Here is a 13,286-nt window from a genome sequence, read left to right on the forward strand (position 1 = left end):
AACGAAAACGAAAGCTTTGTATCTTATGATGCACCCCACGTTGAACGAAGAACCTACTCAAGGAATCCAAAACCCTTTTCAGACGAGTGGATGTATCCACACCAGATAAGTCGTGAAAATTCAAGTACGGGGTCGATATATAAGCGGTGTAGTCAAACTTGGATTTTAAAGATTTTAAAATCCTAGTGTAGTCAATTAAAAGATTTTAAAGAATTTTAGAATCCATTAAAATTTAGGTGTAGTCAATTAAAAGATTTTAAAGGATTTTAGAATCCATCCAAATCTAAAGGAGTTGTATTCAATTGAGAATTTGAGAGACTTTAATGGATTTATAAATCTGTGGATTTTTATGGAGTTTAATTGATTTGTAGAGATTCCATATAAAATTTTGATTCAATTCCCTCGAAATCTCATGGGAAGAGATGAGATTTGTGGATGCTTAAAATACACTATGAAATCTCTCAAATTCCCTCAAATTCCTCAACTTTCTCAAATTCTTTAAAATAAATTTCTAATTGAATACACCTGGAATGTTATAAACTTCTTTAAATCATAATTGAATACACCCAGATTTCTAAGGATTTTAATAAACCATCTTAAAATTCTAATTGAATACACCTAAAATTTCAGAGAATCACTTAAAATCCTGATTGAATACCCCTAGATTCATTAAAAGAATTAAAATCCCTTAAAATCCCAATTGAATACACCCCCCCTTCAATTAGAATTTTAAAATAGTTTATTAAAATCCTTAGAAATCCAGGTGTATTCAATTAAGATTTTAAATAAGTTTATAACATTCCAGGTGTATTCAATTAGAAATTTATTTTAAAGAATTTGAGAAAGTTAGGAATTAGAGGGAATTAGAGAGATTTCGTAGTGTATTTTAAGTATCCACAAATCTCACCTCTTCCCATGAGATTTCGAGGGAATTGAATCAAAATTTTATATGGAATCTCTACAAATTAATTAAACTCCATAAAAATCCATAGATTTATAAATCCATTAAAATCTCTCACATTCTCAATTGAATACACCCCCTGAATACACCTTGAATTTTAGAGAATCACTTAAAATTCTGATTGAAATACCCCTAGATTCATTAAAAGAATTAAAATCAATCAAAATTCCAATTGAATACAGCCCCTAAATGTATTCAAAAAATTAAGATTTTAAAGGAATTTAAAAAGTTGTGGATTTTGTGGGATTTGAAAGCGAAAACTATATATAACCAAAACTAAAAAGAATCCAACCTCAACCCCATTTCAAATCCTTCTCCCACAATCCACCACAATCCATTCAAATTCTTTAAAATCCATATGAATTTTGTAAGAGTCTTTAATTATCTTAAATCCTATCAAATCTATCACTTTTAAAACCATTTAAAATCCTTTTAAAATCCTTTAAAACTCTCTGCATCTTTTGGACAGACAGCCAACCCTAGTGAGGTATTTGAAGTTGAGGCGAGACAAAATATCACTGCGAGCATGCTCAAAACTTGCAGTGGTCATTGAAAAAGCAAAGTACAATCGCCGTTTCACATATGGGAAAAACAAAATCACTCAACTATATATGTTGTAGGTGGAAACCGAGAAAAAAAAAGAAAAAAAGGAATTAGGGTTTTTGTAGCCGAGGAAAAAAAGAAGAGATAATTGAAACAATAGTCCATGAATTTTGTCACAAGGTCTCTGAACTAAATATTCATGAATATCGGTCATTGGACATGATGTGATAATGTGGAATGTATTCAATAATATGTAGAGTTTGAATAAAATAATCCATGTATTTGACAAAATATATATATATATATATAATCCATGTATTTATATCTTTTAATTTTTTTTCTTACCCTTATCTCTTCCTTGAAATTCTCACTCAGTAATTACAATTGTTATAGAAAGGGTGATGTAAGGGAGACCAATACCAAATTTTATAAATCATATGATGTGGTTGTTGATAATTGGATTATTTATTAATATTAAGTGTTGATCAAAGTGTCAATTGACCCCATGACTACCACAACCTTGCGCATTACACTCCTCCCACATACTGATAACGTAATACTATCGGATCGGATATCCAGTAATCCAACAAATCAGATATGGATTTTGTAGCGAAAGATCCATTGCGGTTGATGTCACAGCCCGTTCCAAAATATTACATTCGTGGCTGTGAATGGACGAAATTGCCCTTAAGAAATACTAAGTATGTGAAGCTCAAGTTGATAATTATCTAGGTTCCTAAGTTTTGAAAATAAAATGGAATTTAATAAGGATGGAACTTAGATTTTTAGGTTAAAATTTTGTGGTTTGGAGTTGGGGATTGGAAAAGGACCACGTGGGATCCCCACACCCCTCAATCTTCTCCCTATTTTCTGCATGCTGTCTCTCTCTCTCTTCCCTCACGACTCTCTCACTCTCTCTGTCACTCTTCTTCTCCGTTCGAACCAAACCAACCACAAAACCACCCTAAACTTCTACCAACGACGGAGTTAAGACCACCATCAAACTCCTGGAACCTCCACGATCACGATGGTATCCATTTCAGGTAAGTTTTGCTTCGGAAAAACCCTAGTTTCAAAGTTCCCGTGAAATGGTACTGTTCATGATCTTCTAAATGACTACGTTTTAGGCTAAAAAAAGATCACAGCGGGCTTAGTGAGGTCCCAAGGAAGCTCGGAGTGCTTCGTTGGAAGTTTTTGGACGTAAGAACACGGAGATCGACAAGTTCAAAGTTTGGCCGGAGCTTTCGAGGCTTTTTCCGGCGAATCTCCGGCGAGTTAGGAGTCGAGGTAGGTATCCATCTCTTCATCTCGTCAAGTACTACAACTTTCCTTTTTGTTTCACTCAATTTCGTTGATTATTGAAGAAGTTATACTCATTTGAAAAATACCCAGTTTCCGGCGACCTCCGAGGCTTTCGAGGCAGTTTCCGGCCAAACCACGGCGAACTAGGTGTTTTGCAAGGTACCATTCTATTTGTCTCTTCAAGGGCTACAACTTTAGTTTTTGAATCACTTGATTTCGTTGAGAAATGACAAAGTTATGGCAATTTGAAAAACGGCCGCCGGAAAAACCAGTCCGGCGACCCAAGGAAGAAGAAGGTGCGCGTGGGGGCGCGTGGACCCGTACCTTCCTTGGCGCGTGGGGGCGCGTGCTACAGTAAAAAATTATTTTAAAAATATTTCGACGTCCGTGACGTCGAGTAGATCACCGTGGTATATTCATATACCCAATTTGAGCACCATATGAGAAAGTTATTACGAATTGTTGGTTAGGTGCTTTAAATAACGTTTTATAGTTTTTGCAATAGGTGAAAATGTGAATTAACGATCCGACCGTTGGATGGTGATGAAATTTAGGAAGTTGTCCTAGAGGTATATTGTGGACCTCTGGAAGTTATGGATTTAAAATCTGAGTGGCAGATCTTCCGGATCGATCTACGTAGTGACGTATTTTATATAAGTTATATATTCTATCGATATGAATTCTGAGGTTGGAATTGATTATTGTTTTAGGCGCCGATCGTCATGACGCCTTGGCGTATTGTGCTAGGGAGTTGTAGGGCGAACTCCAGGTGAGTGGGCAGTTTTGTTTTCCGTATACATATATACTTACCGTTTTCCCAGAAATTGAAAATGCATGAAATTATGCTTTAAATGAAAATGTATAAAAGTATATGAGATATATTAGTTGAAATGCCATGCATAGAAGTATGCGAAAAGTATATAGAATTATACGAAAAATGTGAATTGAGATGCCATGCATAAAAGTATATGAAAAGTATATAGAAATGTGAATCGAATTGCCATGCATGAAATGATATGAAAAGTATGAATTGAGATATGATGCATATGAATGAATGGTGCGGCGGACGCACAGGTGAGTATCAGGTGAGTATTTAATTACTATTATGATGATGTTGATGTATATTGAGCTCAAATCCTGCACCATGGTTTAGTGCTTATAGTATTCACCGCATCGCACGCTCGCCTTGGATCCAAGTAGATGCTGGTCGCATAGTCCACACGAAGTGGGTGCGACGGGCCAGTCGAAGAGTGTTAGTGAGATTTCGACTGGTGGGTGACCTTAGATTATGTGCACAGATGATTGATGAGAAAGCACTAGAGCGTAACTTGTGTGCAGAAGGCCGGACAGGTCACAGAGGTGACTCCGGTAGAGTGAGAGTGATAGAATTTGAGCTCTAGGTTCAACCGTACAGGGCTATTAGAGGGCCTCCGGTTGATTACTTTCTTGCACCTGATATGATTATTGTTGATGCATCCATACTTAACTGTTGAATTAGACATGGCACGGCATGATTGATAAAGAAAAAAATGTTGAGTTAATGAATTGAAGTTTTGAGAATATATATGTATATTTATATTTTACATTTCTGGGAAAGTATACAAGTTTTACGGAGAGGGGTTACAACGTTTTGAGAAATGTTTGGATTTGGAAAAGAATTGTTTTACTGACCCACTCAATTTTGGTTTTGCGCCCCTCCAGGTTCAGGAATCACAAAGGTGTGGTGGCTACGAGGAATTCGACGGTGTTCTGACAGATTGGACAAAATTAGGACTCACCTTCGGGTGTATCAACTTATAAATTGTATTTTAAAGCTTCCGTACTGTGCAAATGGTTACGTCACTCTCACGTGACGGCCAGCATGCCCTCCTTCGGGACGGGGTGTGTCAGTTGAACTTTTTTTTTTCGAGTCAGATATCAAATATAAGGTGATCCACACATTTTGTGTGTAAAATTTTGAAAGTTTATAGAGCAAATAAGGAGAGAAATGTGAGTTAATTTGTTTTTCTTTTATTGATTTTTATTCATTTTTTACGGAGAGATGAGGGAGGGGAAAGGAAACTTAGGCCATCTCTAACCGATGGCTGGCCAAATGGCTTGTTTTAGCCCTTTGGCCCTCCAAAATTCTCCAAGATATTAATATTTTAATGAACAGTGCAATGCCATATTTGCCTCCGTCTCCAATCGAGGGCCAGAGGGTCAGAGGGCTCATTTTAGCCCTGTCACAAAAAACTGTCTCCAACCGAGGGCCAAATGGCCATAGGGCCAAACATAATTTATTATTTAAAAACTACAACTTAAATTAAAATCCAATGGCTAGAAGTTATAGGAAAAAAATGGAATTTAAAAAAAAAATATGAAACAAATTTTGTGAAATAGAAGTTTTAGGAAAAAAAATGAAATTTAAAAAAAAATATGAAACAAATTTTGTGAAATATAAGTTATAGGAAAAAAAATATGAAACAAATTTTGTGAAATAGAATTTATATGAAAAAAAATGAAATTTAAAAAAAAATATGAAATAAATTTTGTGAAATAGAAGTTATAGGAAAAAAATGGAATTTAAAAAATATATGAACCAAATTTTGTAAAATAGAAGTTATACAAAAAAAAATATGAAACAAATTTTGTAAAATATAAGTTATAGAAAAAAAGTTATAGGAAGTTATAGAAAAAAAAAGGTTTAAATTCATAAAAAAAAAAAAAAAATTTGAATACAACGGCTAGTGACTGGCTAGCCATGGGAATTCAAATTCAAATTAGTGTCGGTTTTAATAGACATTGTTCAAACTGATATTATATTAACATTGCTATTAATGTCGGTTATAACCGACACTAATAATATAGTGTATATTATTTCTGTTGGTTATAACCGACAAAAATAACAAAACATTAAAAAAAAATGACCAGCCCTCTAGCCCTCTCCGATTTTGTGGGGTCATCCCAGATTCCAGAGCCCTCTGGCCTAGCCTTCAGTTGGAGACGATTTTCGAACTATTTTCGGCGCTCTGGACCCTTCGGTTAGAGATAGCCTTAGGATTTAGAAAGGGGTGGGATGATTTGAAGACATGAGTGAGGAAAGAAAAAAAATTTGATCAAATTATCTTATGTCCGTAATTTTTTTCTAATATTTGTATTAAATTGTGAATAGAAGATCCAATAAATTTTTTTTTAATTTTTATTTTTACAAAATAAATTGTATTAATCGCGTATAGAAATCTAGATTACCGATTACGTAAAAATGACCCTATTATAGGATGCCAGGAATATTTCAAAACATCTTTAGGTGAAGAAAAGTAGAATTTATACCACCTCCACAAAACCGTCAACTGCCAGCCCAAGGTTTTCCCCAAGGCCAGGCCCAGAGAAACAAGAGTCAATAATCCTTAAGCTCTTCGTGCTGCCCAAGAATAGCAATAACTAGGTGCGCTCCTAAGGAAAAAACTCGCACGTGTCGTACATCCCACGCACCAAATCTTCCTCTATAAAGTAAGCTTTCTCGCACAACCGAGTCCTCAATTCATAGATCTCTCACTCCCAAAAACCCACTACATTTTCTCTCATCTTTGTTCGGTAAGCCCTCCAAGATCCAATCTTTCACTTCCTTTCGTATTTATTTGTTAATTAAATGATCTGGGTTTTTATAATTCTGATCGATTTGTACTGTTTTTGGATTGTTTTGAAGGTGATTTTTGTGCTGTGATGGCGACCAAGAAGAGCGTGAGTACTTTGAAGGAGGCTGAGTTGAAGGGGAAGAGAGTGTTTGTGAGGGTTGATCTGAACGTTCCTTTGGATGACAACTCCAACATCACTGACGATACTAGAATCCGCGCCGCCGTGCCCACCATCAAGTACTTGCTCGGCCATGGCGCCAAAGTTATCCTTGCTTCTCACCTGGTAATCCATGGCTTCGATTAATCCGCAGTTGCTTTTTTATTTTCCTGTTTTAGAATCTGGGTTCCTTTTTTGGGTGATCAAGTATTTGGGTTTGTGTCGGTTTGCAAGATTTGTGTGTTTTGAATCGATTAGGTTTTTATTGAAGTTGTTCTGAATTCTGAAAATTACTGATTGGATCTGCTTTGCATGGTCAGCTTAGATATTATAAGTTTGATTGATAAGGATTGTGATGGATTTTCTGCTAGATCTATGTCGGTCAATTTGAAGATCCCCATTTTGTTTTACTATTCTTTATTTTTTTTAGTTATCTTATTATTTTGACCATATCATTTGCTTTAATTTTGTTCCCAGTGTCTAGTAATTCATCTGTCATTGTTTCGTGGTAGTGACTGTTTTCTGTTACTCCTATAATTGATCCTTTGAAGGCAATGAAGAATCATTATAGATTGTTTCCTTTGAAAAGTTCGTTTCTTAAAAACATCGCCTTTGATGACCTTGGCAAGTTGTGCAGCTCTTGGGGTGCTTAAGCAGTTGTCCTTCAAATTTCTCTGTTTTCACATTTCACTGCTTTTTTTTACTTGTGTATTACTTTTGCTACATGCCTGGATATAGTGGGATGGATTTGTGTTGCAAGGTCTGGTGTCAATGGTGTTTCAGTTTGTGTTTACATTCTTATTTGCTATACCAATTTGTGGTAACCTTTGAAAGTTACTTATGAAAATATTCTCTGAATTGTTGTTTTCAGGGACGTCCCAAGGGAGTCACTCCCAAGTACAGTTTGAAGCCTCTCGTGCCCAGACTTTCTGAGCTCCTTGGACTCGAGGTTTGTATTTTATTAAACATTACAATTTTTGTCTGACGGTGTTTTTCTCATGGGAAGCACTATTTGCTCATCACGTGTTTATTTATTTTCTGTTACAGGTTAAGATTGCCAATGACTGTATTGGTGAGGAAGTCGAGAAATTGGTTGCTCAACTTCCAGAGGGAGGAGTTTTGCTCCTTGAGAATGTTAGGTTCTACAAGGAGGAAGAGAAGAATGACCCTGAATTCGCCAAGAAGCTTGCTTCACTTGCAGATGTTTATGTGAATGATGCTTTTGGTACTGCTCATAGGGCTCATGCATCAACAGAGGGATTGGCTAAGTACCTGAAGCCTTCCGTAGCTGGATTCCTTATGCAGAAGGTATGTAGTTGTATCTGACCAATTGCACTTACTTAAACTATGAATGCTCCACTGCCCTGCTTCTCATTGAAGTTTTTCCCTCTAAGAATAACGGCGGTCGCACGATGTTTCACACATTCACTTTTCATATTTGGTACAACAATTTTCTTGTTGTGCTAACCCATGTTCTATTTATGTGGTGATATCAGGAACTCGACTATCTTGTCGGTGCCGTGTCAAATCCTAAGAGGCCATTTGCTGCTATTGTTGGCGGTTCAAAAGTGTCAACCAAGATTGGAGTGATAGAATCCTTGTTGGCGAAGGTTAACGTTCTCTTGCTTGGTGGAGGAATGATCTTTACTTTCTACAAGGCCCAAGGCCATTCAGTTGGATCTTCCCTTGTGGAGGAGGACAAGCTTGATCTTGCAAAGTCACTTCTTGAGAAGGCCAAGTCCAAGGGGGTTTCTATTCTCCTCCCAACTGATGTGGTTATTGCTGACAAGTTTGCTGCTGATGCAAACAGCAAGGTCAGTAGTTCCTCTCTTTTCTTTTAAAAATCATCTTGAAAAGGTGATACCTTTGTGAGTCTCAAATGCATATATATTCCTGCAGGTTGTGCCAGCGTCTGCTATTCCAGATGGTTGGATGGGATTGGATATTGGACCAGACTCGATCAAAACTTTCAGTGAAGCTCTCGATACCACTCAAACTATTATCTGGAACGGACCTATGGGTGTTTTCGAATTTGAGAAGTTTGCTGCTGGGACTGAGGTAAATAACAACTAAATTTCTGATGATTTCGAAGTTTTCAAGTATCAACCTCATCCGTAGAAGCCTCCGTGCTATGATGTCCATCATAAGTTCTTATATTATCACTTGTGAATTGTCTGATAAAATGCGGATCCGTAAATTCGTATATTTGTATTGTCTAAAGTCGTATTTTACAACTGTTTTGGTACTTGAGAACCTTAATCAGAGATTTGACACATTTAGGCACAGATACTAATCTAATTCTTTTCTCGTGATCAGGCAATAGCTAAGAAGCTTGCAGAGCTGAGCGGCAAGGGCGTGACAACAATAATCGGAGGTGGTGACTCAGTCGCCGCCGTTGAGAAGGCTGGGCTTGCTGAGAAGATGAGCCACATCTCCACCGGAGGCGGTGCAAGCTTAGAGCTCCTCGAAGGGAAAACACTACCCGGAGTCCTTGCTCTCGACGATGCTTAAGCTGAAATATTACTCGGTTTTTGCGCATTTTGTTGCAGTTTGATGGTTGGGTTTTCAACCAGAATGGATCAAGTAAAAACAGAGCTGGTCGTGTAGAGGCTTATAGGGTTAGGGTTTTGAATAAGTGCTGTCTTGAGATACTTGATATCAGTTTGGTATGGAATGTCATGTTTTTGGAACATAGCTGTTTTGTGCTGATCGTATAATCGCATCGGATGGTTTGATGGTATACACTTCACTAAAGTGTTTCGATAAAATATAATTCATCATTGTCATCTGTTTATATTATAGCATGTGAATTAGTAAAATGCATATTATTATAGCGTGTGAATTAGTAAAATTGCATTGCACCAAATAATGGCTGTAGGTTCTATATTCAGGATGTTTGTAACCTCGAAATGCGTGATGAGCCGGGCAACAGGCCTTTCATCTTTGATATGTAGGACGTGTTGCTTAGGATATTGACAATTTTGTAAGCGTTGTATGCCCTACTTGTTAAATGGGGTTGGGGGCTTCAAATTGACTGAGGGCGGGATTGGAAAAGGATCCGAGAATCCTTTTCCTAGGGATTTCGCGATCGTGATCGTTCATCGTACGCGATTGTGATTGTTCATCATACATCGTGCACCGTACGAGAAGACCTTAGTGTAGATAATATCGTTTCTTCAAAAAAAAAAAAAACACTTACTTAACCAGGCAAATAAGACACCAAAAATTGCAAGGCCTGCAATAAAAACGGAAAAGACTCCACCATCGAGTAGGGGTGGGCACTTGGAGCACTTGGAACTGAAAACCGAAACCGAAACATGAACCAAATTGAACTGCACCAAACGATTTGGTTTTACAATTTTTTAAAACGGTTTGGTTTCGGTTTTGGCTTTTGAAAACTGCACCGAACCGAATCGCACCGCAAATATTAATAAACATTTAATTAAATGTCCATATTAGATTTCATGTTTTAATTGGTTGTTTGTTAGAATCCATACACTTAATATGGACTCAACCATACTAGAATATCATCATTCATCACTTTCTTTCGTTCATTAACTTGAAGGACCCTTGTTATTTTATACCATCACACACACACATGTATATGTATAAGGGTGGACTAATCTTATTATCAAGAGTTGAACAATGATCTAATGAAGTCCACTCATTTGAAGAATGATATCACATATTCTAGTATGAAAATTTCGCCCAATTTTAATGAATTGAAAGTTATTCAATTTGTTTTATATTATACCTTGTACGGGACACCCTTTTGTTGCACAAACATGTTTTAACATCACCCTTTTGTTGCACAAACATGTTTTAACATCACAACTGCATGCAACATGCTAATTGTTTACATAACAAATGTCTTTTTCCCGTTGCTGTTGTTGCAATACATGCGTAATAGCAGTTGTTCTAATCAAACTTTTTGATGTTGCAGGAATGATTGTTAAACGCAAAACTTTAAATTTTATATGTTCAAATTGGAAAATGCTTATTAATATGTTAAATTACAAATTGTACACTGTTTCTTAAAAACCAAATTGAAACTGTCTAAAACCGGACCGAACCGAAAAAAATTTCTGTTTCGATTTTGGTTTCACTCAAAACCGTACCGAACTGAACCGTGCCCACACCCTTACCATTGAGTATTCGATTTTGACCACATAAACAAAAAAGAAGGTAGAGTACGCAGAAAGTAAGAGGTACATAATTTTCCAAATAAATCAAAACCGAAAACAAAGTATCCTCCAAGAAACACATGAATGCTGAATTTATTAGGTAATTTTTTTTTTCCAACGAAAAGTGGGGGTTGGGGTCTGAAATATTCTAGAGTGTTCCAAAATCATATGTGAGATTTTATATTCCCTTTGAAAATTTTGGCCTTCTGGTCCAAGGCAAAGTAATCAACTAGGAAAGTCCTTTGGTCCAAAGCAATAATAATAATTACACAGAAAATAATTAACTAGGAAAGTCCTTTGGTCCAAATCAATAGTATTAATTACACAGAAAATAAATTCAATTTCCTTTTCCTTGCTTACTCGGGAATAAAGGGAAATATGCCAATTGCAATAGCAAAACCCCAACGCAAAAGTCCCTACAAGAAGTTAGTAACACCCCTATATATATCTCATCTTTCAACGCTTTAACTCACAACTCACAAGAGACGTCCTGCCCAAGAAACCTTTTGTTTCAAAACCCTACCCAAAACCCTTCCTACACCCTTTGCTTTCTGTGAAGTTTGGTTTGTGATGGCAATGGAGAAGGTGCTTGAAGTTGTGGGGGATAGAAAGCCTAAGACTAAGATCGTGTGCACGTTGGGGCCGTCTTCGCGGTCCGTTGAGATGCTGGAGAAGCTTCTGAGGGCCGGGATGAACGTGGCTCGCTTCAACTTCTCACATGGTACTCATGCTTACCATCAAGAGACTCTGGATAATCTTAGGACCGCCATGAACAACACCGGCATCCTCTGCGCCGTCATGTTGGACACTAAGGTAAAATCTCATGCGATTACTTGTTGAGATTCTGATTTTTGAAAAAAAAAAAGATGAGAAATTGTTTGATGATTTTTTCTTTTCTTTCCTTTTCCTTTTTGTGATTATTGTGAACAATTGGGCAACAATGGTGTTATTTTCTTTCTACAGGGTCCAGAAATTCGAACGGGATTTCTGAAAGACGGGAAGTCTATAAATCTTAAACAAGGTCAAGAGATCACCATCACCACTGACTATAACATTCTTGGTGATGAGAGTTTGATCTGTATGAGCTACAAAAGGTTGGCTGAGGATGTGAAACCGCAAACCGATATCTTGTGTGCTGATGGAAAAATTACTCTGAGGGTTCTGGCTTGCGACGAGGAGCGTGGTTTGGTGCATTGTCGCTGTGAAAACTCTGCAGAGCTGGGTGAGAAGAAGAATGTCAATCTCCCTGGAGTGGTTGTTGATCTGCCAACACTAACAGAGAAGGACAAAGTTGATATCTTGGAGTGGGGGGTTCCCAATAAGATTGACATGATCGCACTCTCTTTCGTGCGCAAAGGTTCAGACCTTCTTGAGGTCAGAAAATTGTTGGGGGAGCATGCAAAGAATATAATGCTCATGTCCAAGGTAAGTGGTTGAAAATTATTGTAGACTAAACCCTAAACCCTATTTGGTTTCAGAGTTTGAACTTTTTGTATTACTGATTCTTATGGGTGTTTTCTTCTGTGGTAGGTTGAGAATCAAGAAGGGGTTTCCAACTTTGATGAAATTCTTGCAAATTCGGATGCGTTTATGGTGGCGAGGGGTGACCTCGGAATGGAGATTCCAATTGAGAAGATATTCTTAGCTCAGAAATTAATGATAGAGAAGGCCAACAGACTAGGAAAGCCGATCGTGACTGCTACTCAGCTGTTAGAATCCATGGTCAAGTCTCCTCGTCCCACACGAGCTGAAGCCACCGATGTTGCCAATGCAGTTCTTGACGGAACTGACTGTGTGATGCTCAGCGGTGAAACAGCAGCGGGAGCCTATCCAGAAATTGCAGTTCAAACCATGGCCAAAATCTGTGTTTCTGCTGAGGACTCTATAAATTATGGGGAGCTTTTCAAAAGAAAGATGGAAGTTGCAGCAATGCCTATGTCCCCACTAGAGAGCTTGGCCTCCTCAGCAGTTCAGACAGCGAATTGCATCAAGGCGGCACTGATTTTAGTCCTCACCAAAGGAGGCAGCACGGCTAAGCTGGTGGCTAAGTACAGGCCAAGTATGCCGATTTTGTCTGTGGTGGTGCCTGAGATAACAACAGACTCTTTCGAGTGGTCTTGCAGCGATGCAGCTCCAGCTAGGCACGGCCTTATTTACCAGGGAGTTCTGCCTCTTCTCAGCTCAAGTCCCATTAGGGCTTCTCATGCTGAGTCCACCGAAGAGAGCATACATTTTGCCATTCAACATGCAAAAGCAAAGGGACTTTGCAAGCCTGGAGACTCCGTTGTGGCGTTGCACCGCGTTAACACTGATATGATCAAGATCTTGACTGTGAAGTGATGACGCTAACACCAATATGATCAAGATTTTGACTGTGATTTGAGGGTTATTCTTAATTAGGGGAGCTGAGGTTGACATGCATTTATCATAATTTGATTTTGCGGCATCCAATTTTGACTTTAATTTTTTGTTTTAGAGTTTAATTCTGAGGTTAGAACAAATAATATGATGTTTTAGAGTTTAAT

General features: G+C 37.7%; 2 protein-coding genes and 1 long non-coding RNA gene across 3 annotated transcripts; all 3 read left to right on the top strand.

Annotated features, from left to right (window-relative positions):
- The first annotated feature begins 2,387 nt into the window (after positions 1–2,387).
- Positions 2,388–4,768, top strand: LOC139188783 (uncharacterized). Its single transcript, XR_011572071.1, has 5 exons — positions 2,388–2,547; positions 2,632–2,791; positions 2,897–2,965; positions 3,517–3,575; positions 4,508–4,768. It is a non-coding gene; the product is annotated as an uncharacterized lncRNA (long non-coding RNA).
- A 1,322-nt stretch (positions 4,769–6,090) lies between these two features.
- Positions 6,091–9,317, top strand: LOC103445883 (phosphoglycerate kinase 3, cytosolic). Its single transcript, XM_008384936.4, has 7 exons — positions 6,091–6,379; positions 6,492–6,703; positions 7,449–7,526; positions 7,625–7,885; positions 8,074–8,391; positions 8,477–8,635; positions 8,894–9,317. The coding sequence occupies exons 2-7, from the start codon at positions 6,509–6,511 to the stop codon at positions 9,086–9,088; spliced, it is 1,206 nt and encodes a 401-aa protein (XP_008383158.1). The 5' UTR covers positions 6,091–6,379; positions 6,492–6,508; the 3' UTR covers positions 9,089–9,317.
- Positions 9,318–11,331: 2,014 nt separating this feature from the next.
- LOC103445912 (pyruvate kinase, cytosolic isozyme-like) lies at positions 11,332–13,285 on the top strand. Its single transcript, XM_008384966.4, has 3 exons — positions 11,332–11,574; positions 11,725–12,186; positions 12,292–13,285. Exons 1-3 carry the CDS (start codon positions 11,332–11,334, stop codon positions 13,099–13,101), a joined length of 1,515 nt encoding a protein of 504 aa, XP_008383188.2. The 3' UTR covers positions 13,102–13,285.
- Position 13,286: the final 1 nt, after the last annotated feature.

Source organism: Malus domestica, chromosome 10, assembly GCF_042453785.1.
Source record: "Malus domestica chromosome 10, GDT2T_hap1".
NCBI lineage: Eukaryota > Viridiplantae > Streptophyta > Magnoliopsida > Rosales > Rosaceae > Malus > Malus domestica.